The sequence below is a fragment of the Cryptomeria japonica genome, chromosome 1 (genome assembly GCF_030272615.1).
Source record: "Cryptomeria japonica chromosome 1, Sugi_1.0, whole genome shotgun sequence".
Taxonomy (NCBI): Eukaryota; Viridiplantae; Streptophyta; class Pinopsida; order Cupressales; family Cupressaceae; genus Cryptomeria; species Cryptomeria japonica.
In genome coordinates this window covers 678,641,586-678,669,269 of record NC_081405.1, presented here as the reverse complement: position 1 = coordinate 678,669,269, position 27,684 = coordinate 678,641,586, and the positions used below count along the sequence as shown (strand labels likewise).

At 38.7% G+C, this 27,684-nt stretch overlaps 1 protein-coding gene across 7 annotated transcripts in view; it reads left to right on the top strand.

Moving 5' to 3' along the window:
- LOC131030328 (ATP-dependent RNA helicase DEAH13) overlaps window positions 1-24,743 on the top strand; it is a 68,629-nt gene extending 43,886 nt beyond the window's left edge. For 4 of the 7 annotated variants that reach the window (XR_009372590.1, XR_009372588.1, XR_009372589.1 and 1 more), the window contains 6 exons: window positions 19,712-19,957; window positions 20,085-20,315; window positions 20,574-20,687; window positions 20,807-22,039; window positions 22,201-23,755; window positions 23,880-24,743. Coding sequence is in view for 1 of the 7 variants with exons in the window: in XM_057961066.2 (XP_057817049.2) it covers window positions 19,712-19,957; window positions 20,085-20,315; window positions 20,574-20,687; window positions 20,807-22,039; window positions 22,201-23,700 (3,324 nt within the window). In the remaining 6 variants the exon portion in view is untranslated. Of the gene's footprint in view, window positions 1-19,711; window positions 19,958-20,084; window positions 20,316-20,573; window positions 20,688-20,806; window positions 22,040-22,200; window positions 23,774-23,879 lie in introns of those variants that run through there. The other 3 variants (XR_009372587.1, XR_009372586.1, XM_057961066.2) reach the window with 3 other exon arrangements.
- The last annotated feature ends 2,941 nt before the right edge of the window (window positions 24,744-27,684 follow it).

Below are 27,684 nucleotides of genomic sequence, written 5' to 3'. Positions count from 1 at the left end.
TGAAATTGAATTCTCCCATGAATTCATGAGGTGCCCTCTTCATTGTAGTTAGCTGCTCTACAAGTGATAGGTGATCACTTTTGTCTCCAAATTGTTGACACAAGTTCTCCCCCAACTCGTCCCAATTGTGAATGGAGTTAGGCAGCAACCCTCTATACCACTGCAAGGCTTTTCCTTTCAAGGATGTGACCAAGAGTCTAACAACAACATCATCCTTGGTGACATTATGGATAGAGTATATGTTTGCAATGTTTAGAATGTGCTTTCTGGGGGTGGTGGTTGTCTCACCAATAAAATAGGGTATACTCTTTAATGCAGCCACTGGTTTATCATTTCTTTGGGCTACAATGAGAGGACTCCTTATTAAAGGTAACGAAAACCTGATTTCTAGCTATGCGAAACAATGGCCTATTGATATGAATGGTGGGAACCCTAGATTGCAATGGTCTTGTAAATGGAGGGGTAGAATGAGACCTAGGTGATGGAGTGCTTACAACCTTAACACCTTTGACTGGTGGCAATGAAGGTCTACCTCATTGTCTCCTAGAACTTGAAAATTGAAAGTTACCTCTAGAAGACACCTTTGTTTGAATTTTGGGCATGAAGTCGGCAATAGGTCATGAACAAGAGACCAGATCTGTGCGTAGAGTCGCCAAGTGCTCGCATGATGATTGCCTCCAAAGGTTGAGATGCTAAGAGCAACACTGAATCCTTAGCATGAATGTCAAAAGTTATCCCACCGGGCATACCAGGAATTGTTATCACAAAATTTTGCACCCTTGCTAAGCTATCAACTTAGCAACCTTGTGAAACAAGGAAACAACCTCGAAATGTGGGACCTTGCACAAAGGGGGTTGAATCTTTGGAGAAAGCCGACTTCCTTCTCAATCTAGGTGCAAGTGTTGAACCAACCCAACACTTCGAATTCTACTTCTAGACCTATTCTAACAGCTTGTAGAGGAAAAGGGAAGAAGGAAATGATAGAAAGAAAGGAGGTGATGCACCAAGATGAGAGATGTTCCTCTCCCCACCCGAAATGACACAAAGAGTCAATTGAAATACCCTGGAGATGTGCAAACTTCATTTGCATGAATGACCCCAAACGCACATATGGAGGTTAGGATTTGTTGAATGTCAAAAGGGGAGAAAGGTTTCAATTCATTCTCAAGCAAGAACGATGATTTCAATTCTTTCTCATAACGAAGGTAAGAAAACATACACAACATGCATAAGTTGAAGAGAGGAAAGAATGATGATTTTAAATCATTCTTAGGCCAATGAGCAAACTTACAGTTGCAAAAATGTAAGAAAATATACAAATCTTCAAGAGAAGTGAAAGATCAGTGAGTAGCTTAAGCCAGCAGGGAGAGGGCTCTTTACAATGAGGCTTAATAGCCTATATATAGCAATTTGGTCGCAGAGATGAGACCAATGGTCAAAGAGGGGAAACCTTGACCCTGGCGTGCACAAAGGAATGTTAGTTTGGGAAGGTAAGGAAGTGCACGAATCTGACATGGTTGTGCATGGAATACACTCATCCTTACCCTGACAAGGCAATCCCAAGAAAGAAAGTACTTTTAGAATGTAGATTGCTTGACATTCCAAAGTCAAAGTGTATATACCTGACATGAAGGCCATCAAGTAACCATAAATAAGCATGGCCTTGGACTCCACTTGATGGCAATCCTGTAAAAATCATTAAATATGCCCCTGTAGCTCCACAAGTGAAAGTAGACAAGTCACAAGAGTTGGTGGAGCATTACGAGCCTTGAGTGTTGATCATGCTATTTGGAAGTGTTGATGTTACTGGAGACTTGATGTCGAGAGCCTTTAGGAAAACGTTGCAAGGGAAGAGGAGGTAGGATCCTCAGAGTTCGAAGGAATGAAAGGGAGAAGGACTCCTCCAAGTTTTGGTGTCTGGGGAAGACATGATACCTCTCCCCAAAAGGGAAGGGGTAGACTGGTTCCTTGGACTCCGAAATCTGAAAGGAATGGAAGTTCAGGATTCCAGGGTCCAGGGAGATGGGATACCTCTCCCCAAAAGGGAATGGTAGACCGGTTCCCTGTACTTTGAAATCCGAAAGGAATGGACGTTCAGGATTGTGGGGTCCGAGGAGACGAGATACCTCTCCCCAAAAAGTGAAGGGTAGACTGGTTCTCTACACTCCAAAATCCAGAAAGAAGGGAAGTTCAGGATTTTGTGGTCTAGGGAGATGGGATACCTCTCCCTAGAAGTGAAGGAATAGACTGGTTCCTCGAAATATGGAATCCGAAAGGAGAGAAGTTTGGGATTCTAGGGTTTGGAGAGACGCGATACCTCTCTGCAAAAGGGAAGGGATAGACCGGTTTGTTGGACTCCGAAATCTAGAAGGAAGACAAGTCAGAGATTCTGGTGTCCTGGGAGATGAGATACCTCTCTCCAAAAGGGAAGGGATAGACTGGTTCCTCGGACTCCGGAAACTAGAATTCCTAAGAAAGAAAAGGCAAGGAGAAGGGACCAACGAACTCCAAGGTACGAGGGCAAGATGCAAAGGGGAAGGCCCGAAGCTGCCTTTTTACAAGATAACACTTCAACATTTCATGATTCCATTGGTTTTGTGCTTGATCAACTCGGGTAGTGCTGGTCCATGGAACATATCTCTGACCGGTTCTTACTGATGGACCAAGGGTGTCATAAAATGACAACAGTAATCCTAAGATGTCTTTGGAAACTTCTTGATGCATAGGGTGCTTTTGGTTCCTGTCTCCTGTAATGTTCTCTTTTGGGATTGCCTGAAATCTTGCCCACAAATCACAAGTTTCATTAGAATAAGAAATGTAAAATAGTTAAGAGTTATAACTTTACCAACTAAAAAGCTTTAAGCAATATAAATCCTAGTTTAGGTCATGTAATAATGTTAGATAATAGTGGAAGTGTAATTTGTTAAATTAAGTACTTTCAGATTGTATAAACTCAGAAAAATCAGAATTAGATTAAGCTAGGTTAATTAATCCATAGTTTTCCAGACTTAAGCATGAAATGAAAATGAAATGCACAAGGACAAAACACAATTACCCTGGGAAAACCTCCTAGGAGGAAAAACCCAGCCAAAGGATCCTCAGATCTGATTATGATTATAAACTGAATGTTACACACTTATTTGGAGCATAGAGGTTGCAGTCACAAATAAGAGATAGGAGACTTCACAATTAGGTTGCTGATGAGTTTATGATTTGCAGTCCTTCTCATTGGAATTTCTGAGTGTAACTAGGGTAACAACACCTTGAGTAGATTACAGCCCTTCAATGAAGTTCTTCAATGGTTCGCTCACTTCAATTGGAAATCTGCTACTAATTGGGTTCGCTGTCTTCTATTACAGATCTGCTGCTAATTGGGTTTGTTGTCTTCTAATTCAAGATCTGCTACCTTCTATTGGAGTTCGCTGTTACCAGTTTTCCCTTCCATTAATTTCGCCTTCACCAAATATGTTTTGCAAATACATAAAACTGAATGTGGATATTGAGAAGTATACGCCATCTTTTATATGAGTCATGTTCCCTTTTTATTTATGTCGGTCTTCTTTGCATTTAGATCTTTTATTTATTTTAATTTCTTTTTAGGTGAAGTGAGATAGGGTCGGCCCTATCAAGGAGGCGAATGGGTTTGAGTGAGGCGTGGAACCTTTTTGTGTGCACCGAAAGGTAATGGGCTAGGCCCTATATTAAGGAGGCGGATTCCAATGTTGCCCAAGGCAATTGGAATCCGCCAACCCTAATTACAACCAACACTCCCTCTTAATTAGGGAATAGAATCATAATCATAATCTTCCAGCTTGCACACAAGCATAGACTGGTTCCACCTTGTATTGCTCACAGAGGCTGGAGAGGATCCTTTTCTACCATCTTACATTGCCCGCAGAGGATGGCCAAAAGGTTACAATACCATCTTACATTGCTCGTAGAGGATGGTTTAACAATTATACTTCTCTCTGAGAAGTTTAGAATACCACCTTACATTGCCCGCAGAGGGTGGTTAACAAAACCATCTTACATTGCCCGCAGAGGATGGTTAAGAATTATACTTCTCCCTGAGAAGTTTACAATACCACCTTACATTGCCCGCAGCGGGTGGTTAACATTTACAATACCATCTTACATTGCCCGCAGAGGATGGTTAAGAATTATACTTCTCCTTGAGAAGTTTTACAATACCACCTTACATTGCCCGCAGAGGGTGGTTTTATACAATACAAAGTATCACTGAAATTGAGACTCCCTCTCAATTGGAGTTTCATTTTCCACAATACCAAACCTATCCCTGAAGTACACAAACTTCACTTTGGATAGAGGCTTGGTGAGGATATCTGCAACCTGCTCATCAGTGCTGACATACTTCAGCTGAATAGCACCTCTTTGCACCATGTCCTGAATAAAATGATAATGGGTTTCCACATGTTTTGACCTGTCATGAAACATTGGATTGATAGACATTTTAATACAACTCTGATTATCACAGTGAATAACTGTAGGATCCCATGGCTGACAAAACAACCCAGCAAGAAGCTTACGAAGCCACACTGCTTCTTTGGATGCAACACTTGCTACAATATACTCAGCTTCAGCAGTACTCAATGCCACTGAGGATTGTTTTCTGCAAGCCCAAGAGATCACTGCAGAACCCAAGCTAAAACAAATACCAGAGGTGCTTTTCCTGTCTTTGACGCTTCCAGCCCAATCTGCATGAGAATAACCTTCCAGGGTTATTGGAGTGTTAAGTGGATACTTCAGCCCAAAACCAACTGTGCCCCACAAGTATCTTAGGATATGCTTGGCTGCAACAAGGTGAACATGCTTGGGCAAGCTCATGAACTGGTTGAGAGCATTTACAACAAAACATATGTCTGGTCTAGTGTTAACTAGATACATTAGTGATCCAATCAACTGTCGATACTCGGATGGATCTGCAAATTCAGAGTTAGCTGCAGAAACACTTAACTTCTTTAAGTTAGATTCCATAGGAGTAGACATTGGTTTACAATCCATCATTCTAAATCTTTTCAAAATGTCAATAGTATACTTCCCTTGACTTAGAAAGATTTCGTTAGATCTTTGCCATACTTCTAGACCTAGGAAATAATGCATTAGACCTAAATCTTTCATTTCAAATTCTGAAGCTAGTTCTTTCTTGCATCTAATAATAAGTTCATCTTTACCAGTAAGAAATAAGTCATCCACATAAAGGACTAGAATTAGCATTTCATCATTGGCTATTTTAAAGTAAATATTAGGGTCAGCATCATTTTTACAAAAACCTAGACTTAGCAAATATTTATCAATTCTTTCATACCAAGCACGAGGGGCTTGTTTAAGACCATACAAAGCTTTCTTTAACCTGCACACATGGGTTAATCTATCCTGAATCTCATATCCCTCAGGTTGCTCAATATAGACTTCGTCCTCAATGACACCATTGAGAAAAGCAGTCTTAACATCCATCTGATGTAGTTTCCAACCCTTAGAGGCAGCAATAACAATTATTGTTCTAATGGAAGTATATCTAGCAACAGGAGCAAAAGTTTCCTCATAGTCTATGCCTTCCTTTTGGGAAAAGCCACGTGCTACAAATCTAGCCTTATATTTTTCAATACTACCATCAGCATTATGTTTAATTTTAAATAACCATTTAGATGAAACAACAGATTTACCTTTGGGTCTGGGCACAAGGTCCCACACATCATTCTTGATGATTGACTGATATTCTTCATCCATAGCAAGTTTCCAGGCATGATGATTTAAGGCTTCTTCAACATTGCAAGGTTCAGTTTCAATGAGATTACACATTAAAGAAACGTATTTGGAAAATACTCGAGGTCTCTTAGTTTCACGGAAGGTGCCACTTGGAGCAGCAAATCTCTCAGCTTCTTGAATGGTGTTTCTTACCCAGAGTGGCCTCTTTTTGGTAACGGCAATGTCACTAGGAATATCAGTGGGATTCATGGGTTCTGGAGGATCATCATGATCATCTTGAGGTGGAGGTTCAACTTGCTCCCTCTGAATCTCAGGGTTAGTATCAACGTCTATATTTTGATTATCATTAGATTCATCAATAACACAAGAACCTTTCGATTTCTTAAAAGCAATATCTTCTTCAAATTTAACATCCCTACTTACCTCAACGTACCTTTGACCTGGGATGTAAATCCTGAATGCCTTGGAGGATTCACTGTATCCGACTAGCATGCCTTTCTTTCTGGAGGGTTCCAACTTTGATAATTTTTCCTTGGGCACATGAACATAGACGGGACTTCCAAAGATTCTGAGGTGACTAATGTCTGGTTTGGATCCTGTGAAGGCTTCTTCCGGGGTCATGTTCTTTAGAGCACGGTGAGGACATCTGTTCTGGATGTATACTGCTGTTCTAGAAGCCTCAGCCCATAGGAAGGTCTGCAAGTCTTGATCGTGGATCATAGCCTTTGCAGCCTCCACAATGGTCCTATGCTTTCTTTCAGCAACACCATTTTGTTGAGGATTGTATGGAACACAAAACTCCTTCTTAATTCCTGACTCAACACAAAAATCATGGAAGCTACCGGAGGTGTATTCACCTCCATTGTCAGATCTTAAACATTTGATTTTTTTACCAGAGAAGTTTTCAGTTAATGCTTTAAACTCCTTAAATTTACTTAAGACTTCATCAGATTCTTTAGATTTCAAAAAGTAGATCCAAGTTTTCCTAGAGAAATCATCTATGAAGATTACATAATAAAGGAATCCACTAGGAGATGCTATAGACATAGGACCACATAAATCAGAGTGAACAAGTTCTAGTTTGTCTTTAGCTCTATTTTCACTTTTATGAAATGGACTTTTAACATTTTTACCAATAGCACAACCTTTACAAGTGTTATCATGAATTTGACTAAGTTTAGGCATACCTTTAACTAACCTTTCAAGAGAAGGAAGGGCTTGATAGTGTAGATGTCCAAGTCTTCTATGCCATAACTCATAGGATTCCGGAGCCTCATTAATGAGGGCTTGAATAGGGTTAGTGCAAAGCTTGTAAAGACTATCATATCTATGTCCAATTATACGAGCAGATTTAAAACTATCTTTCTTAGACCAAGCAAGGACTTTTCCTTCAGAAAATGCAATTTGATAACCTTTATCTTCTAGAGCAGAAATGGAAATTAGGTTTCATTTAATTCTAGGAACAAACAATATATCACTGAGATGTAAGGAAATACCGGAATCTAATTTTAGAGAAGTAGAGCCAGAACCTCTTACCAAATAACGAGCGTCATCACCAATTACCACGTGAAGGCTGGTATCCTTTTCGACTAGGCCTGAAAGATGATCACAGTAACCTGTGATGTGTCTGGAGGCACCACTGTCAATCAACCATGTATTGCTATCTGAGGGAACACTGCTAGATAGAGTGGAGATAAATAAGAAGTCATCATTTTGTTCTGCGACTTCATTTAGGTTTGCTTCACTTTGGTTAGGGTTAAACTGACATTCCTTAGCACAGTGACCAAATTTGTCACATCTAAAGCATCGCACACGCGAAGTATCTCTGGGTTTCTTCCAAGGGTGTTGGGAAAAAGATCTGGGTTCCCTATTTCTTTTAGGATAAGGTTGCTTCCAATTTCCCCTTTTCTTGCATTGAGCTGCAAGCATGTGATGGTCATCTACATGGGGGCTCTTGGATTGACTCCTTGTGATGAGGCGAGACTCTTCTTGGAGGCAATCATTCTTAAGGCGATCAAGTGAAGGTAACTTAGACCGACCACTTATGGTTTGGATAAATGACTCCCATGAGTGAGGTAGACCATTAAGGGCAATCATGACAAGGTCTTTGTCTTCCATGTTATGGCCAATTAAACCTAGCTGATTCTTTAGTTCTGAAATTTTCATGAAGTAGGAAATAATAGAATCTTCTTTAGCCATTTTTATATTAAGTAGTTGTTGTCTTAACGTAATTGCCCTACTAAGATTATTAACTTCATATGTACCTTGTAGATGGCTGAACATTTCCCTCGCAGTGGTGAATGAGGCAATAGAGGTGACGAGGTGGTCTTTGACTGAATCAATGAGAATCTTCCTGGCCTTGATAGCATCCTTTTTGAATTGTTTCAACTCAGCTGCATCCGAAGGCTCAATTAGCTCTTTCGCTTCTATGAATTGGAGGAGATCTTCTTCCTCAAGAGCCAACTTGATTCGAACTTTCCATGCAGTAAAATTTAGATTCCCATCAAGCCTATCTTCAACTTTCAGCCCCATTTACCTGATCTGCAAAAGCTACAGCAATCTGAAAATGAAAGTGTACTGAATTTTAAATCTGAAGATTGATCTAACCAATTAGCTCTGATACCATGTTAAATTAAGTACTTTCAGATTGTATAAACTCAGAAAAATCAGAATTAGATTAAGCTAGGTTAATTAATCCATAGTTTTCCAGACTTAAGCATGAAATGAAAATGAAATGCACAAGGACAAAACACAGTTACCCTGGGAAAACCTCCTAGGAGGAAAAACCCAGCCAAAGGATCCTCAGATTTGAGTATGATTATAAACTGAATGTTACACACTTATCTGGAGCATAGAGGTTGCAGTCACAAATAAGAGATAGGAGACTTCACAACTAGGTTGCTGATGAGTTTATAATTTGCAGTCCTTCTCATTGGAATTTCTGAGTGTAACTAGGGTAACAACACCTTGAGTAGATTACAGCCCTTCAATGAAGTCCTTCAATGGTTCGCTCACTTCAATTGGAAATCTGCTACTAATTGGGTTCGCTGTCTTCTATTACAGATCTGCTGCTAATTGGGTTCGCTGTCTTCTATTATAGATCTGCTACCTTCTATTGGAGTTCGCTGTTACCAGTTTTCCCTTCCATTAATTTTGCCTTCACCAAATATGTTTTGCAAATACATAAAACTGAATGTGGATATTGAGAAGTATACGCCATCTTTATATGAGTCATGTTCCCTTTTTATTTATGTCGGCCTTCTTTGCATTTAGATCTTTTATTTATTTTAATTTCTTTTTAGGTGAAGTGAGATAGGGTCGGCCCTATCAAGGAGGCGAATGAGTTTGAGTGAGGCGTGGAACCTTTTTGTGTGCACCGAAAGGTAATGGGCCAGGCCCTATCTTAAGGAGGTGGATTCCAATGTTGCCCAAGGCAATTGGAATCCGCCAGCCCTAATTACAACCAACATAATTCATAAGACCAAATTATTTTATTATGGTTAGGGTTTAATAACAAATAATTGCATATATAATCAATTGCATTAATGATCATTTGTGATAACATTAAATTATATTGAACTTAATAAATGGCCAACATACTTATCTAGCATGTTAAATGGGCAACATACTTAAATCTAGTAATTTGAACATGCTATAAATTTAAACAAATAATCTAATCGTTGCAAACATAGCCGTTAACAAGTAACATAAAAGAAGGGAATATTTAAAAAAAAAAAAGAAACAAGAAGAAAAAACGATAACTGAAAGATTAATTACATTGAACTAAAATTAAGCATACATGTAAGATTAAGAATAAATAACTTGCATGAAACTTAAGAGAGAAAGGGTTTAGAGAGCACTTTTCAATTGATGCTAAATTATGAACTTCAGACTTTGTCACGATACTGGTGAGGAGGGAAAGTATCATTAGGGCGCTTTTCCGCCCAACGACAGACTGTCTAGTCCCCCATGCCATAGCCTTCTGGATTGGCCCGACCCTTCGCAGGGAGGTAAAGGAAAAAGAAAAATTTGAGTAGTCCTCCTTCAACATCAAATAGATCTGCTTAGTAGAGATGTCGAAAAAGGAAGAACCATCCAGCCATTTTAGTTGCTTCAAGAAGGAGACAATATCCATAATCTTACCAGGGAAAAAACAACCTGTAGCCTTACCAATAGGAGAATATGTTTTCTTTTGTGAAGGAGGGATCCCATATTTAGAATTAATCTTAGCCCAAGAGCCTAGTCGTTTGTCAACCAGTACATTACTAATAAGAGAAATACCCTTATCATTCCATATCTTAGTAGAGCATCTTTGAGTCAAAGCAAGAGGTTTATTGTTCAATATCACCCCCCACCAGATAGATCTATCCACAACAACATATGATGGAGAATTCCTATTGCATCTTTAGAGGGGAGTAAACTCCTTACCCGTGACCATGCCTTCCATAATGAAGCAAATACATTGGAACCAAACACCTTCATGTTATATTCCCCTAATACAATATCACATAAAGGGATATTCCCCCACTTTTTGCCTTTTATAATAACCAACCTTTCAATATTGTTCCTGATCAGCACCTTCCAAGGTTCATTACCATACTAAGCTTTTACAATCCATTTGGAAGGTAAGGCAATGCCATGGGCCCTGATATCCTTGATACCCAATCCACCCATACACCTTGGTCTGCAACACCAATTCCAGTTCACACAGTGCCTCTTATTATGCCCCATCCCATCAGACCATAAAAAGTCCCTCATAATCCTCTCAAGCTTATTGGTTTGATAATTGGCAAACACCCATGTAGAGGCACAATAAATATGATGGGAGGGAGGAGAGAACCTTTTGAACAATCTGCACTCTACCGGCCAAGGAGAGAAGGTGAGTCTGCCATTTTAGATGTTTCCTTTCAATTTTAGAGTATATCCACTGCCACATATCTTGAGTAGAAGGGTTAATAGCAAAAGGAATACCAAGATACCTTACAATAGAGTTCGGACCTGCCCATTGCCAACCTTTGCAGGGGATCCAACTTGGAGGAGTCTCAGACCACCCAAACATTGTAGATTTATGAGGAGCTATCTTTGCACCAGAGGCCAGGCAAAAAAACTGTAATCTATCCATGGCATTATCAAAGTTTTCCTCATTCAAGGCCAAGAATAAAGCAGTATCATCAGCAAATTGGGCATTGATCAAATCATCAACATTAGGAAGAGTAAGACCTTTGATAGAAGGCCCAAGTTCAGGAGCCCTTATAATGTAATAAAGAGCATCATCAACAATGACAAACAAGGCCAGGGCAATGGGGGCACCCTTGTTTGATAGACCTCCTTAGAGGGATAGATTCAGAAAGTTCACCATGAACCTCAACAACTGTGGAGTCCTTAAACAAAATATCTATCCATCTACAAAAATAGGAAGGAAAACCAAAAGCTTTCAACGTTCCTCTAACGAAAGGCCACTCAATTCTGTCATATGCTTTCTCGAAGTCCAAAAGGACCATTGCAACATTCTGTTTATTAGCTTTAGCCCAGTGCATTGCCTCCCAACTAGTAACCAAATTTTCTAGAATATATCTACCTTTAATGAATCCAGTCTGTGTGGCAGAGATGAAATTATCCAGTAGCCCAACAATTCTCCTTGCTAATACTTTTGCAATAATTTTGTATGAAATATTCAATAAGGTGATAGGTCTCCAATTTTTAACCAGAGTCTTATCCTTACCTTTAGGTAACAACTTGATGACACCTATATTAATATTTTCTCCAAGGGAACCTTGAATAAAAACATCTTCATACAATGCAAATAGTTCCAAGCTTATTCATTCCAAGTGTTTCTTATAGAATTCAGCAGGTAACCCATCTATCCCTGGGGACTTACCATTGGCTAATGAAGTAATAACACTTTTAATCTCCTCCAGAGAGATCTTATGACTCAGAGCCTTAGCTTCCTCACAGGAAATTTTCTTAGGGATTAATAAGAAGCACTTCTCGAGGGCCTCCTAATTCATATCACCATGTTCAGAAGAGAAGAGACCATTGTAAAAACTGAAGAAAGTCTCCTTGATGGATACCGGATCATTAGTGATTGAATTGTTGACTTGAATATCTTCAATAAATTCCCTCTTATTCTTTGCTCTGATAAGATTGAAGAAATAACTGGTTCCCTTATCACCACCTTTAATCTAGTTCATTCTAGCTCTAACCTTCTGCCCTTTGATCTTGAAGTGTTGCAATTTCCTTAGGAGGTTCTTGACTGAGGATAATTCTCCCTCAAGTAGCAGGTCATTCCCCTTACTTTGAAGTTCCTTTTCAATCTCATTGAACCCAGATTGAAGAAAAGACTCCTCTTTAGACCTGTCCAGAGCATATTTCTTACCAATGATCTGAAACATTCTCCTCCAAGAAATAGTAAGAGCCTCCCACTGTTCCCTAGGTTTGAGGTCAGGAGAATATAATTTGGTCAAATGGGAGACCATCTTAATAGCCTCACCAGTATCCTCTTCATTAAGCAAGGAGACATTAAGTTTGAAACCATTTTCCCTTTTATGCTTGATCACAGAGGAAGGATCAAGGTCCATGTTAACAGTGACAGAGATATGAGAGTGGTCCGAGATGCTAGCAAGAGAGACACATGTAGGGGCCTGCCCCCTAGGGAGAGAGGAAAGAAAAGAAAGAAGCATCTGCATAACATCTATCTAGTCTACAATACATTCTCTGTTTACCACTTTGATTATTGCACCATGTGAACCAGATACTAGAAAAGGAGCCTGTTTTCTTCTCCATAGGATCTATCAAATTAAATCTCCTTTTAAATTTAGCCCAGAAAAAATGCTCATTACCCTTCCAACAATGTTTATTGCCACCACTTTTGTCCTCACCGTGTTCTATCATGTTAAAATCACCCACAAAGTTCCAATGGGCATTCGACAAACCGGTTGTTAACCAGTCCCAAAGTCTAGCTCTATCTCTATAGTCATTGGCAACATAAATGTTGCAAATACCAAAAATACATTCCTTCTCTTTAAAGGTGACCCACAAGGCTCTTTGGCAAGGGGAGACACCATTAGCAATGATCTTATTTGCCCACTTGGGGCCAACCAGAATGGCAGTACCACCTTTGCCCCTCTCATGATTGGAGTGGAACCCTATGGCCCGTGCCCACAAGAATTTCAACATAGTATATGCATGAAACCCTACCACTTTGATCTCTTGGAGGCATATAATGTCTATTTCCTTGATGTTGTTACACCATTTTCTGACCACATATTTCCTATTAGACATCTCCAGGCCCCTAAAATTCCAGCTGTGTACGTGCATCATCATAAGAACTATTTGGTGGGGGGTTTTTGATTCTTGTACAGTCTATTAAAACACTCAGGCACCTCATTAGCTTTTTTATTATTATCATTGGAAAGAGATTGCCTATCATATGTTTTTCTTTTCTTTCTAATTTTTTTACTAACCACCTCTATAAACTGCTCGACATTACTGATAGCCAAACTATTCGCACCAAAGGGCACAATCTGTTTATCAGAAGAACCATCCACCATGGAATTCATGATACCAGGTAAGGAGTTGCTCAACCTCAACTCGGAAGGGACTAGTGAGCCATTTCTTAATAAACCAGCCTTCTCCTTAATACTTGCAAGGGCAAGTTGTTGGGCATTCAACCTGGGTTGGGGGGAGGAGTTCACAACCTTTAGTTGATCACAATTAGAGGGATTAGCTTGTATTGGGCGACACTCGACAAAGATGTTGGGGGGATCATTCAAGAGAGGGGCTTGGACAACCTCATACTCATCCTCAAACAGAGGATTGGATAAACTAACAAATTTATTGCCATTACTATCACCAATCCGACACTCTAGGCTAGAATTTACCTTCTCCTTGCCATTATCAGATGGGATATCCATTGGTAAGGAATTGCCTTCTTTCGAAGAGTAAATAGAGTTTTGCATTTTGCTATTATCACTTCTCAACTTATTCTTATCATCAATATTAAAATTAGCATTGTGAGAGTTTTTCAGAGAAGGGCAATCCTTTCTCAAATGCCCGTTAACTTTACAGAAGAAATACGCCCCCAAATTACCCAACAAGGACATTCCCAAGCAAAGCTTTCTCCTTCAAAGTCCAGAGAGATAATGTTGGGAAACACAACCTCGGGATCAAGAGCAACAAGAGCCCAAGCAATAACCTGCTCTACATTTCCTTTGGGAGACCAAGGAAATGCTCTAAACAGAGAGCGCCCAACGTTCCAAAAGTTCTTCTTTAAGACCCTATCTTGCATGCTATGTGATTTCAAAAAATTTACAAATAAACCCTTCTGAATCATCCTGCAAAAATTAACATGAATGCCTAATTTCTTGCCCCAAACATTAGCAATCCAATCATCAAAAAACTTTCGCGAAGACAAAGATTCTCTATCCATGCAAGCAAAAAAAATTGCAATATTTCTTAATCGCGATTGCTCTGCCCTAATGGCTTTAACCATATCTTCATTTGGCGACAAGGAAAGGGTCTTCAACCCGAGAGGATGAGACCTACCATTTCCTCCCCCTCCGGGGTCGGCCGCATTGCCATCACCAGGGTCGAGTCTATCTCCATCGGTTGTAATCCCTCCCAAACCAGACTCTGTGTCCATGTGCTCGGGCCTGCAGAAAGATCCATTGAAACTAGCAGAAGGCGGCCAAACTGTGGCCGGTTGCTCTGTGACCATTGCTTTGTATGATAACTTCTCATGCTTGCCCTTCTGAGAAATAACAGCCGCATCCTCCAAACCCCCACTATTATTAATGATGGCCTCCTCATCATCTATTTTCGTACGAGCAACCTCAGGGAAGGGGCACGCATGTAACCTAAGCCCAGGGGCAATTTGCAAGGAGAAAAACAAACATGCAGAGGGAGAAAAAAAACAAAGAAACACGGTAACGAATAAACCAGAGCACGAAGCATCCACAGACTAGTCAATCAAACACCAAGGTGACACGGGGAAGACATAAAACACACGACAGGCTGATGCAGGACACCAAGAGGCTCTCACGAGTGTCAGCAAACCAGGTTCGAAATCCAAGGAGGGTGAAAAGATAGCATTTGACCAAGTATCAATGACCACATAAAACGGGAAAATAAGGAATTGGGAGGTAAGGAATGCTGAAGGATATACAAGGGGTGATCACTAAGAAAGATCACTGAAGAATCATATCTGGGTATAAACATTCAGGCCAGGTAGTCGTAAGCCATCTAATACAGGTATGATGCAATTGTGGGAAATAAAGTATACAATTCTGAATTATCTATATTAATTTAGTTATATGGTGATAGTAATAATTATGAGTTATTCATTATATATATATATATATATATATATATATATATATATATAGAGGAGGGAATTAGGAGAGAAGATAGGAGATATTACAGTATCGATCAGATCAGATCAGAACTGTTATTGAGTTACAGGCAGTAACATCTTTGTTCTTGGTGGTATGCGTGGGATGTGCTTAATATATAATATTTGTTATGGAGGATTTAATGGTAATATTTAAGGATAATGCCAATACAGTCTATAATTCGTAAGGCACTCATACTTAACCCATCTACAGTGGCAGATCAGATGCGACACATGTCAGATCTGTCTGCTACTACAGCTACTAGGTAGAATAATGATTAGTTGATTAGTGTTTTAGTAAATGGCAGTGATGGAATATGATTTGATATATATATATATATGTAAGGGTTGATCAGTTAAATAATATTTTATAAAGTACTACTTTGCAGTAAAACATATAGTGTAATACTTTCTGAGAATAAATAAATAAATATATATATATAGAGAGAGAGAGAAATAGTAATTTGAATGAACAAGTAAATGTGAGATTATAAATCTGATTGAATTATCAATTCAATATTAGGAAGAAGATTATTTTAACACTGATTGAATTCAGGTTAAGATGGTTTTTGTCTCTTAATCAATGTAGTTCAAGTCATAGGTATGTTGAGATGGAGTGATTATGGTCAAGATAGGTCTAAACCTAATAGGGGACATTACAGTACATCGCCAAAATCTCATTATGGTTGATGACACCGGGATTGGTGAAATTCCATGTCTCTGCAATTCCTTTTTGCCATCTCAACTGAAATTGGCAACAACTCATGAAGAACTGTCGTGCTGTTTGGTATATTAACTACCCTATTGTACTGGGTAATTTTTGTTATGAATTTGTGAGCATTGTTCTGATCCGAACTCAAAGTGTGCAGACATTTTCATATTCATTTAGTAGCTCTTCAACCTGAATACATTACAAAAGCAGCCACATTATAAATGGTTTCCTTGAAATACTTAATATTACAGGCAAAATGTCTTTCCCTAAATCTTAACAGCCAAAACCAATATAATTCATCAAATGACTATTGAAATCACAAGTTACTAGAATTACAATATTCTTCTGCCGTCCATACAGCTGTGATGTCGTTGTAAGTTGGAGCACTCAACGCCCCAATGTATGCAGTTGTGTTTGTACCAAGAACTATATAATGTGGTTTGTGTTGTATGTTAAGATCCTCTTCAGTGCGTTAAAGAGTTTTGCCAAACAGTAAAATAAAATATTGGTTAACAGCAAATTTAGTCAAAGTGGCAAGATATCTTACCATGGCCGCCTTCGTCTTAGAATAGAAAGAGCCAATGAAGTTTGGTCTATCTTCTTCCCCGAATCCAATACCACTTCTCACTGGATGATCAGCATCATATTCAAATATACATCCAGTAGCCAAGTTCATGAGCAAAAGTCCTTGCTCTCTACATACGTCTGCCAAATTCAAAGTTCCCATTATATTGATTCGAATAGTCTCTGGTTTGTGAGATTCATACCAGTCAACGTTAGGCCTGCCAGTCACACCTGTAGCATTGAAGACATGAGTGCGTTTTGTTTTCTGAATATCCATTTGTAGTTGAGATTGGTTTTCCAATCTGCCACTTGTATACTCAAACGGAATACCCCCCTTCTCACATATCTGTCCAAGAAGACTCCAATCCATCCATTGCAACCATAAATAAAAAAATTCAGGGCTGGTTTCTGAGAGAAACTTCTTGAGGGAACAAGCATCCATTCCTGTTATGAATCACTGGCCCTAAGTGTATTAGCTGAACCATTGTCTTATAGTCTCTCTACTCCAGCCATTAGGAGAATTCATGGGTGCGGCAGAAAAGCACCAGAAATGTCACTCCACCAATCTGGATGATTTATGTACCATTCCATGGTTTTGTTAAGTCCATCTTCCCATGTTGTGTTCTCAGACCAGCCCAAGTCCTCGAGTTTCTGATCATCCAGGAAGTATCGCTGATTGTTAAAGTGTTTATTCTCAACAAATTTAATGACCTTCTCATGATCAAGGGAAAACGAGTTGCATATATCCTTAGTGACATCAATAACTCTCCTCTCCTTTGTCCCAACGTTATAAATATGCCCCACACCATCCCTGTGCAAAACAACCTCAAAAGCTTCTGGTACATCCTCACAATAGAGATGCTTCGAACATTGGATCTATCTCCATGAATGGGAAGAGGCTTCCCCTGCAAGGTTAGAAGAATGAATTTTGGAATGAGCTTCTCAGGAAACTGATTAGGTCCAACATTATTACTTCTGGTTGTAATCAACGGTAAGCCATAAGATCTTCCATCAGCCATGACAAGCATTTCTGCACCAGTCTTGGTTGCAGAGTAAGGATTGTGGGAAGAAGTTGAGAAGCCTGATGTTTTTTCACAATGGCATCCTGCTCTGTCTCTCCATATACCTCATCTGTGCCGACATGAACGAACCTCCTATTTGTCTAGTGACCTTGCAGACCTCTAACAGAACATGAGTCCTATAGATATTGTTCTTTGTGAACTCAAAGCTATTTCCAAAGGAATTGTCAACAGGGGTTTCTGCTGTGAAATGCATGATAGTGTCAATGCCCTCTGTAATTAGAAGATAACACACCAAATCTGCGCTTGAAATATCACCCCTTACAAATTTGAAGTTGGGAGATAACTTTGACTGCAAGAGATTCTTGAGATTTGAGCAGTAGTCCAATCTTGTACTGAGGGTACTTTCTCATAAGTAGGTTTGCTACATGGGATGCAATGAATCCAGCAGCCTCTGATAAGAATGTTCTGTGGCCTATGATACCCTAAATTTGTAGTTGTGCCTTCAGAAGCCATTGTTTTCAGATCTACTTTCATAACTGCCACTTTCCAAATCAGATCAACTAAACAAAACAAACAAGAAGGTGCGGGCAATACAGGTTTCAGAAAAAAAATAAAAAATGGATCCTTTCAGATCTTGTGGGGGAAACGAAATTCTGTAAATGGAAGGAATGACTTGTGAATAATGACATCTTAATATACACAGGCTTACTGAGAAATCATAACAAAATAAAAACAGGTGTATGTAACTAATCTAATCACAGGAGGGTTTGAATTCTCTTTGGAAAAGAAAATGAGCAGTAATGTGACCTTATGACACAAATCATCACAGAATATTGCAATTTTCAAATCATAGAAAAATGCAGGAAAAGAAAAGTGAGGAAGAGCAATTTACCAATGCCCAATCACCTGGATCTTTTTGTCTTTCGTATTGAGTTTGATCTGCAATCAATCAAAATATTGTATGACGAAATTATGCCATTGCACGTTGATATTAAAAACTGCTTGCACAAAATGTGGCAAAACCTAAGTAGTTTTGTTTCCCATTGACTTCTTCGCTTTCTACCATGCCTGCAAAACTAGGTTACCGGGTTTGCCTCTGGGCCCCCCTGGTACGGGTCCTGGTTCGACCGGGTCTGTGGTATGGGTCCGGTTTGAACTGGGTTTGACCAGGGTTCGAAAAACCCAGAGGTGGTTCGACCCTGGTCGACCCAGTCGAACCCGGGGTCGAACCCAGTCGAACCCAGGCGGACCCAGGTCGAACCCAGCAGTGTTTATCTTGACAGCTATATGTGTGTGGTCTGGAGCAGTCGATACCTTGTGTTTATTCTTGAGCTTCATTTCTTTTTGGCAGCCGTTGTATTTGGCACATATTAAATGGCGCATATTCCAAGTAATATGCGTTATTCTTTTGTGGCTGTGAGTTTGTTCGATGATTTTTTTTGTCAGAAATGTTCTTTCCAGCGCCATTTTCTGCTTTATGCGTTTCTTTTTGAAACAATTTTGGGCTGCAGTTTCTTTTGTCTGTCAGAGCTAATGCGTCATTTGTTGGAAAATGATTTCTCTTTTCTACAGAAAAAACCATATATGCCAAGGTAGGGGTGTCGTGTTGCTTTTGGAAAAGAAAGTCACTTTTGGATGATCCATTTGATGATTAAACTTTAAGTTTATATTGTTGAAAGTTGAAACAATGATACCTGAATATTTTGTTGTCATTTTGATATTAAACTTGATGTATATGATGCTATTATGGTATGATCATGATGCTATGATTACAAGTTTATGTTTGTTTTGTTGTTTATATGATGCTATGTGACATGCAAATTTTAATTCATGCTTATAGGCTTCACAAATATCAATATATATATATATAAAATTTACATGTTTTTGTACTAATGAACCCAAACGAACCCAAACCCCTTTTCAAAATTTTGCCGTACCGGGTTCTTCGAACCCGAACCGGTAACTAAGCTGCAAATTGCTAAAAAAATAGCAACTATTTAATTTGGGGTCTCTCATCAACTACATTCATATGGACCACCATAGATTCAATTATTTTCTATCATGCTTATGGCTTCAACAAAATCTTTAAATTGCCACATTGGGTACAGGTTTACTGGCATGCCATTTTTTTCTTCCTCAAGGTTCAGTACGACTGGATATTGTGATACAATATATATTCAAATTTTTAAAGGAGACTGGCCTCTCTGTTTAGAAGCAACTGCATTTTTCCTAGTTGCAAGGATGGATTTTTGTGTTTTACATGAATGAACTTACTTATTGCATGGTCATATTTTTCAGGTTTCAGAGGAGGAGAGAGTGAAGCTAGATGCACAAGACAGTGGCAGGGCTTCTAAAGACTTAGGTTGGAATCCTACAAGTAATAGCTTTGTAGTTCATGTTACAAGACCAGAGGAAGTTGAAGAAACAAGAAAAAATCTTCCAATCGTTATGATGGAGCAGGAAATTATGGAAGCTATCAATCAGCATCCTGTTGTGATTATATGTGGGGAGACTGGATGCGGTAAAACTACTCAAGTTCCACAGGTATGATTCCTTAATATTTTTCAGGTTCTCATTTTTAAAGAGTTACAAGAATGCCTTAGTTGTGTTTCCCAGGCTGAATTGAATATTATACCATGCCATACAATTTAACGTAGATTTTTTATTAAAGTTTCTGCTTGAAGCCGGATTTGGTTCAAGCAAGTGCAAAGCAAGGACAGGAATCATAGGTGTCACTCAGCCCCGACGTGTAGCAGTTCTTGCTACTTCCAAGAGAGTGGCTTATGAAATGTCGTTTCAGCTGGGAAAGGAAGTTGGATTTCAAGTGCGGCACGATCGAAGAATAGGAGGGAACAGTTCCATCAAGTTTATGACTGATGGAATTTTGCTTCGTGAAGTGCAGGTAGAGAGTTTATATTTGTCATATCTAAGATGACTTGAGAGACTTGTGGCTTCCATTCTGTACAATAGACAACATTGCAATAGTTATGACATGATTCTTTTGTTGTGTAATCAAAGTTGATTTTTTCATGACAAAATCTTTTAATTTTTAATGTGTCTAATAGTGAAGCCTAATTCTTTGCCCTGCTAATCATTGAATCTCATATTTTGTTATTCTGTGCATATTATGGAAGCTAATGCTTTGCTTTGTTGGCTACAGTCTGATTTTCTATTGAGGAGCTACTCAGTCATTGTGTTGGATGAGGCTCACGAGAGGAGTTTGAATACAGACATCCTTATTGGAATACTTTCGCGAATTGTACCTCTACGGCAGGTTTTATGATTTGATATTTTGTATTTACTGTTATATATAAATAATAAATTATTACCTAAATAGATAAAAGAAGAAATCAATACTAAATCAAACTTTTATTTGGTCCATCTTTATTGCAGAATTTATATGACGAACAACAGAAAAAAATATCTAGCGGAGAAATAGTGAGTCCTGAAAACTTGGTTAACCCATTGAAACTTGTTTTAATGAGTGCAACGCTGAGGGTTGAGGATTTTGTTTCAAATACCAAGTTATTTCCCGTAATACCACCTGTAATAGAAGTGCCTACGAGACAGTTTCCTGTGACCGTTCATTTCTCTGCCAAGACAGAACTAGATAATTATTTGGGAGAGGCTTATAAAAAGGTTTTAGCTATTCACAAGAAGTTGCCACCAGGTGGTATACTAGTATTTGTCACAGGGCAACGGGAGGTAGAATTCCTGTGTAGGAAGCTGCGAAAAGCATTTGGAAAGAGGATTAAAAGCAATGCCAAACCAGTGGGCATCCCTCAGATGACAAGGTCAATTTCAGACGTAGATAATTTTGCAAATCAATCTGATATGGAGGAAATTGCTGAAGCTGTAGATACTGCTGATGAAAATGAGATTTCGAACGGAGGATTTAATAGGTTTAATACATATGATGATGATGGCTTTGATGATAAGTTACAGGAAAATTCAGAATCTTCTGAAATCGAATTTGATTCAGATTCAGAGAGTGAAGAAGAGTTTCTTAATGATGAAAATGACCACCTTGATAAAACATTGCAAAACACCAGCTTACTTAGAGAACCAGGATGTGTGGAATCGCTTAAAGCTGCTTTCGAAGCACTAAATGGTGGTGACAAAAGTAAAAAAACTAATGCAAAGTCAAACCAGCACAATCTTTCAGATGCTCATAACAAAGAACATGCAGACCAAAACAGTGCAGGAAACTTGAAAGAGCCAGGCCCTCTCTATGTTTTACCTCTGTATGCAATGTTGTCCGCAGAGGCACAGTTACGTGTATTTGCTGGAGTACCAGAAGGAGAAAGGCTTGTTGTGGTGGCCACTAATGTTGCTGAAACTTCCTTAACAATTCCGGGAATTAAATATGTTGTTGATACGGGTAGAGCAAAGTTCAAGGAATATTCATGTTCAAGTGGAATAGCAAAATATGAGATTCAATGGATTAGCAAGGCTTCAGCTGCTCAGCGTGCTGGCAGAGCAGGAAGAACAGGACCGGGACGTTGTTATCGCCTTTATTCATCTGCTGTTTTCAACAACACTTTACCAGATTTTCCATCACCTGAAATAAGCACGGCTCCTATTGAGGGTGTTGTTCTTATTTTGAAATACATGGGTATTAATAAGGTAATCCAAATAACTTCTTTTTTTAAAAAAATTTTTGAGAAAGATTTTGTAGATATTCGGATTTTCTATTTCAGCCTTCTATAATCAATATATCAGGGATTGTATAGCTTTGGTGTTTCTGTAAATAGATCTTAGAAACCTACTGATCAGTTGTTTTTCAGGTTGCCAACTTCCCTTTCCCTACCCCGCCTGACAAGACAGCCTTAGTTGATTCTGAACGGTGCTTGAACACCCTTGGAGCACTAGATCAGACTACAGGAAGGCTGATGCCAGTTGGAGAAGCAATGTCATTATATCCTATTAGTCCTCGCCATTCTCGTATGCTTTTAACTGTAATTCAGATACTAAAGGAGAGGGATGAATGTGCTGGTGCAAGCTTGGTTCTGGCTTTTGCAATGGCTGTTGCTGCGGCACTAAGTGTAGATAATCCTTTTCTCATACATTTTAGCTCGGTGGCTGGAAAAGATACGAAAGATAAGCAGAGGGGAAAGGATACTGCTGTTGACAAAGAAACTGAAAAGCAAGAACACCTAGAAATTAAGAAGCAACGTGCAATGGCTAAAGCAGCCTATAAAATGTTTGAGAACATAAGCAGCGATGCTTTAACAGTTGCAAGTGCACTTCGTTCATATGAACTTGCAGATAATCCAGAACAGTTCTGCAGACTTAACTCTTTACATCTGAAAACAATGGATGAAATGTCTAAGCTTCGCAAGCAATTGCTTCGGCTTGTCTTTAACCAAGAAATGCAGAAAAAACAGAAAGAGGACTTTACTTGGACTTTTGGGAATTTGGCAGATGTAGAATTTGCATGGAGGGAATCAATTAATAAATCTCTTACGTCAACTCAAGAAGATATATTGGGACAGGCAATCTGTGCAGGTTGGGCGGACAGAGTTGCACGTCGTCTAAGACCATTGGAAGGCCAACGGACAAGGGCGGTTAAATATCAAGCCTGTTTTGTGGAAGAAATTGTTTTTCTGCATTCCCTATCATCTGTTGCTAAACTGGCACCTGAGTTTGTTGCGTATAATGATCTCATTCAGACCATAAGGCCTCACATGAATGATGAGGCAAAGCCTTACATGAATGGTGTGACATGTATTAAGTCAACTTGGCTTGCCTTGCATGCAAGAGCTCTCTGCACATTTTCTAAACCATTTGAAGATCCTCGACCATATTATGACTGCTTGTCAGATCAGGTCTTTTGCTGGGTTTCTCCTACATTTGGCCCACATTTGTGGGAGCTTCCTCTTGACAGATCTATTATGAAGAACATAAATCATCGGACAGCAGTGTTTGCATGTGCACTTCTTCAAGGAAAAGTTCTGCCATGTTTGAAAGAATTTCAACAATTTCTGGCAGCTGATCCCTCAATGGTATTGAAACCTGAGGCAAAAGCACACAAACGTGTCAGTGATCTCCTTCACAGATTGAGTGTGGGGCCTGTTGTTGATAGTCGTATCAAACTTAAATCTGCTTGGGATGCAGATCAAAAGTTCTTGTATGTTGAAATATTAGCATGGATACAAGGTAAATTCCATCATCTTTTTGATCAGCTATGGAAGCAAATGCAGCATGAGTCCCAATTGGACTGTAAACAACTATTTCATAAGATAATCAAGAAACTAAGCAGCAAAAAGGAAATCAAAGACTGGTAGTTGATTAAGTTGAAAATACATGTTCAACTAATCCTTCATTAATGCATATCTGCAGGTTTGAGTTTGCGTCTAACTTCTATAGAATGTCTCCGATATTTATCATGTGAATTTTTATAATTATCTTTATTATTTTCTTATATGGTTTTATTTTTCTATATATATTCGGACACCCATATCAGATAGCTGACTCTAAGCAGATATGCTCCATGATATCTCTGTCGGTGTAGCAAAAGCCCTTCTACAATTTCTAATTCCAACTTCCATTGGCCACGACGTTGAACAAGGGAGAGCTTGAACTCCACTGATGAAGCTACTCTGCCCAAAAAATACCTCAGCAGAAATACTCTTAGTCTTAGCTGCGATCATACTCCATACGTATTTTTCGAACTCAGACTTTCTTGCAGAGGAGCTTTCTTGTCTTGCTCTTGTTGGAGACTTATGAAGGCTTTCCGAGCCTCGTCTAAAGGAGCCCAAAATATCGAGTCCTCAGTTAAGGATGCATAATTTGAGCTGCCCCTTATTTCTCCACCAGTGCGAGTTTGCTCTTTTTCTTTCATCAATTTCTCCAGAACTATGTGACGATGTGGACGGACCCCATCTGAGTACTTTGCAATGTCCAGAGGCTCTACAAGCCTTCTATATGCAGTGCCAGCATTGATCCATTTATTTGTGGTTCGGAAGTCACTGGGCAATACATGATTCTCTTCCTGGCCAACAATGTCATCCCAGAAATTTCCCAACTTTATTCTGGCCATATCTACATGAAAATCGCTCGTCAGCTAACTGTCTGAAAGCATCATAATAGCTGATGTTGTTATCTTACAAAGCATTTTGTACTGTACCAGCTGTGCCATATGACTTTGCTTCTCGCTCAACTGCATATTGAATTTCTCAATGTTCAGGTCTTCTGATTTTTCAGCTCTCCAGCATTTTTGGATTGAGATAAGCCAATGAGTAGGTCCCTTGTCAAACACCAAGTCACTAGATCTAGCACTAGACGTGTCATTCATTGCCACATCAACAAGATACTTGTCATTACACTACACTTTGGCTGTCATTGTTAAATATGTTCTCATATAAACAATAAAATCAATGAAATATAACTTGTCTAAAAAAAATTAAATGGATTAACTATATGCATCATGAAGGGTTTAGAGGTTACATTTGTATGCATTTGAAGATAATGTATCCCCTTGAGACATGATTAAATTGAAGATAAGGGAAGGAAGTGTGTAGAAACTAGCCAAGCTATAGGTACCATTTGGATACAATAGACGCCCATGTTAGATAACCTTTCATGGATAATTGTATATATTAGTTTATGCTAGTCAATTTTTTCACATCATAACATTAATTAATTAATTTCTTAGATCATCATATTTCATTAGCTATTAAACTAGCAATTGTGTCTAGGTGTGCAATGGGTACTGCCGAAGAGGTGTGGAAAATTAGTAAGGAAAATTTTGGTCCATTATTTATATGCATTTGTGTAGTATAGTTAATTAGTAGGCCATTTAGGAATTGATGTTATTTATGAAACAAAGGTCTCATGGAGCAGTGACATCGTTAATCTATTTACATGTATCCAAAGATGAGTGAAACAAAACCTCTGAATGAGGAAGGTAATCAAGCTCCATTACCAAAAGGTTCATGTTATGTTTCCAAAAGGGAGAGGAGGATAGAGAGGGAGATAGAGTTGATTGAGGAGAGGGAGAGGGATAAGTAGAGAAGGAAATAAGAAGATAAAAAAGAGGATAGAGGGTTAGATAGAGATGGAAAAGATAAATATAGAGAGAGGGTGATATAGAGAGAGAAAGAAAGATAAAGATAGAGATAGGAAGTGACACAAACACATGTAGAGATGGAAAGATAATAAGATAAAAACCGAGGGAGAGATTGAAGAAAAAATGTGAAGAGATAAAGATAGAGAGGTAAAGAGATATAAGGTCTCTCCCTTTATATATATATAGAGAGAGAGAGAGAGAGAGAGAGATGAATCATGAGATCAAGAGAGGTAGAGGGAGAGATACATATAAAGAGATAGAGATAAAAATAGAGAGGTAAAGAGATATAGGGGAGAGGAAGATATATATAGTGAGAGGAAAAGGGATACAAATGAATCATAAGATCGAGAGGTAGAGGGAGAAATAAAGATAAAGAGATAGAGATGTAAAGAGGGAGAGAGATAGAGATGGTGCGATAAAGTGATGATATAGATATACGGATATATTGAGAGGGAGAGAGATAAAGAGATAAAAACAAAGAGAAGAAAATATTGATAAAGAGGGTTGGAGAGGGAGAGAAAAACAGGTGGAGATAGAGTGAGGCAAAGATAAATTGTGAGATATAACTAAAACTCTAAATTAGGAAGATAATCACATTCAATTACTAATAGGATCATGTTATGTTTGCAATAGGTAGACAAGTAGAGATGGATGGGTGAAAAGTGTGTGAAAGAGAGATGGGTAAGGAGATAGAGATACAAAGGATGTGTGTGTGTGTGAGAGAGAGAGAGAGAGAGAGAGAGAGAGAGAGAGAGAGAGATGAGAAGAGAAAGAGAGATAGAAAGGGGGATAGGGAGGGAGTGAGGGAGGGAGAGGGGGATAAACAGAGAGGGAGATAGAGGAAGATATAATTATGGCTTTCAAGTCTTGTTTGAGTATGAGTATATCAATGAGGAGATGCGACAACCGATTTGTAAGTGACACATCAACAAAGTTGTTTACATAGGTTGACACCTAATATGGTGGCTATACTATTGATTAGTCTTTGTACCAATAGTAAATTTTTTTAATAGAATATCAAATTATTTGTAATTAATAACCTCATTTTGTTTTTTGATCACATATTCAATATCATTTAGTTTCCTTATCCCCTTATACTTGTCAAAATAGTAGACATCTATTGGTTCAAAACAAAACTATTTGTAATTACGATATTCAACATGTCATTCATAATTGTACCAATTGCTAATTTGGGTTTTGTAGCGAAGAGAGCACCAAGAGAGAAAATAACTTGGAAATTGCATGGTGTGAAAAATCTATTACAATTACTGATTATTATCCTCCTATCTTTGATAGATTATTTGAGCAACAAATACTGGAAAATAACACAACTGTAATTTCACAAACTCATATGAATTCGCAACACAATGAACACAATATTTCTGGAAAAACCCCTAAGGGAAAACCAGTACTGCTGATGAGAACTATATTAAAACTTCAACAAATTAAGAGATACAAATACTGCTTGCCTGTTACTGGCAGAGCTTCGACGACCTCCCAATTTCTCCTGCTGAGATTCCACCCCGCTACTATCCCAGCGCTATCACGGCGCCCTTGCTAACATTGCAAGACTACTTGCTAACACTGCAAGTTCTTCACACCATTCATTCATTCATTATTTTCATTGTTTTATTGTTTTCCAAATGCCCCTTGACCCCCTTATATACTACTCTCGTTGGAAAACCAACGATCGAGATTAATTCTCAATCAACGACTAAGATTAAAAACAACTAAACAACCCTAACCAAATTGGTTGCTAGAAGTTTCCAAAAAGAGTCAAATAATTAATAAGAATTGTTTGAACTCTAACTACATTTGTTAGCAAACTATTATTTACTAATTATTTAGCAAGTGGACAAACAGCTGTCCAAGCTAACAAACTAACAAACTAACACTCCCTCTTAGCAAGGAAGCTGTTCTGCATGACACCCAACTTCTCTCTGAAGAAGATGAATTTCGCCTTCCCCAATGCCTTTGTCAGAATGTCTACTACCTACTGATCTGTAGGTATAAACTGTAGCTGAACAACTCCACGCTGTACACAATCTTTGATGAAGTGATACCTGATGTCTATATGTTTTGACCTATCATGAAATATCGGATTCTCAGTCAACTTAATGCAACTCTGATTGTCACAGTGTATCACTGTAGTCTCAACCTTCTGACCAAACAAGGCTACTAGCAACTTCCGAAGCCATAT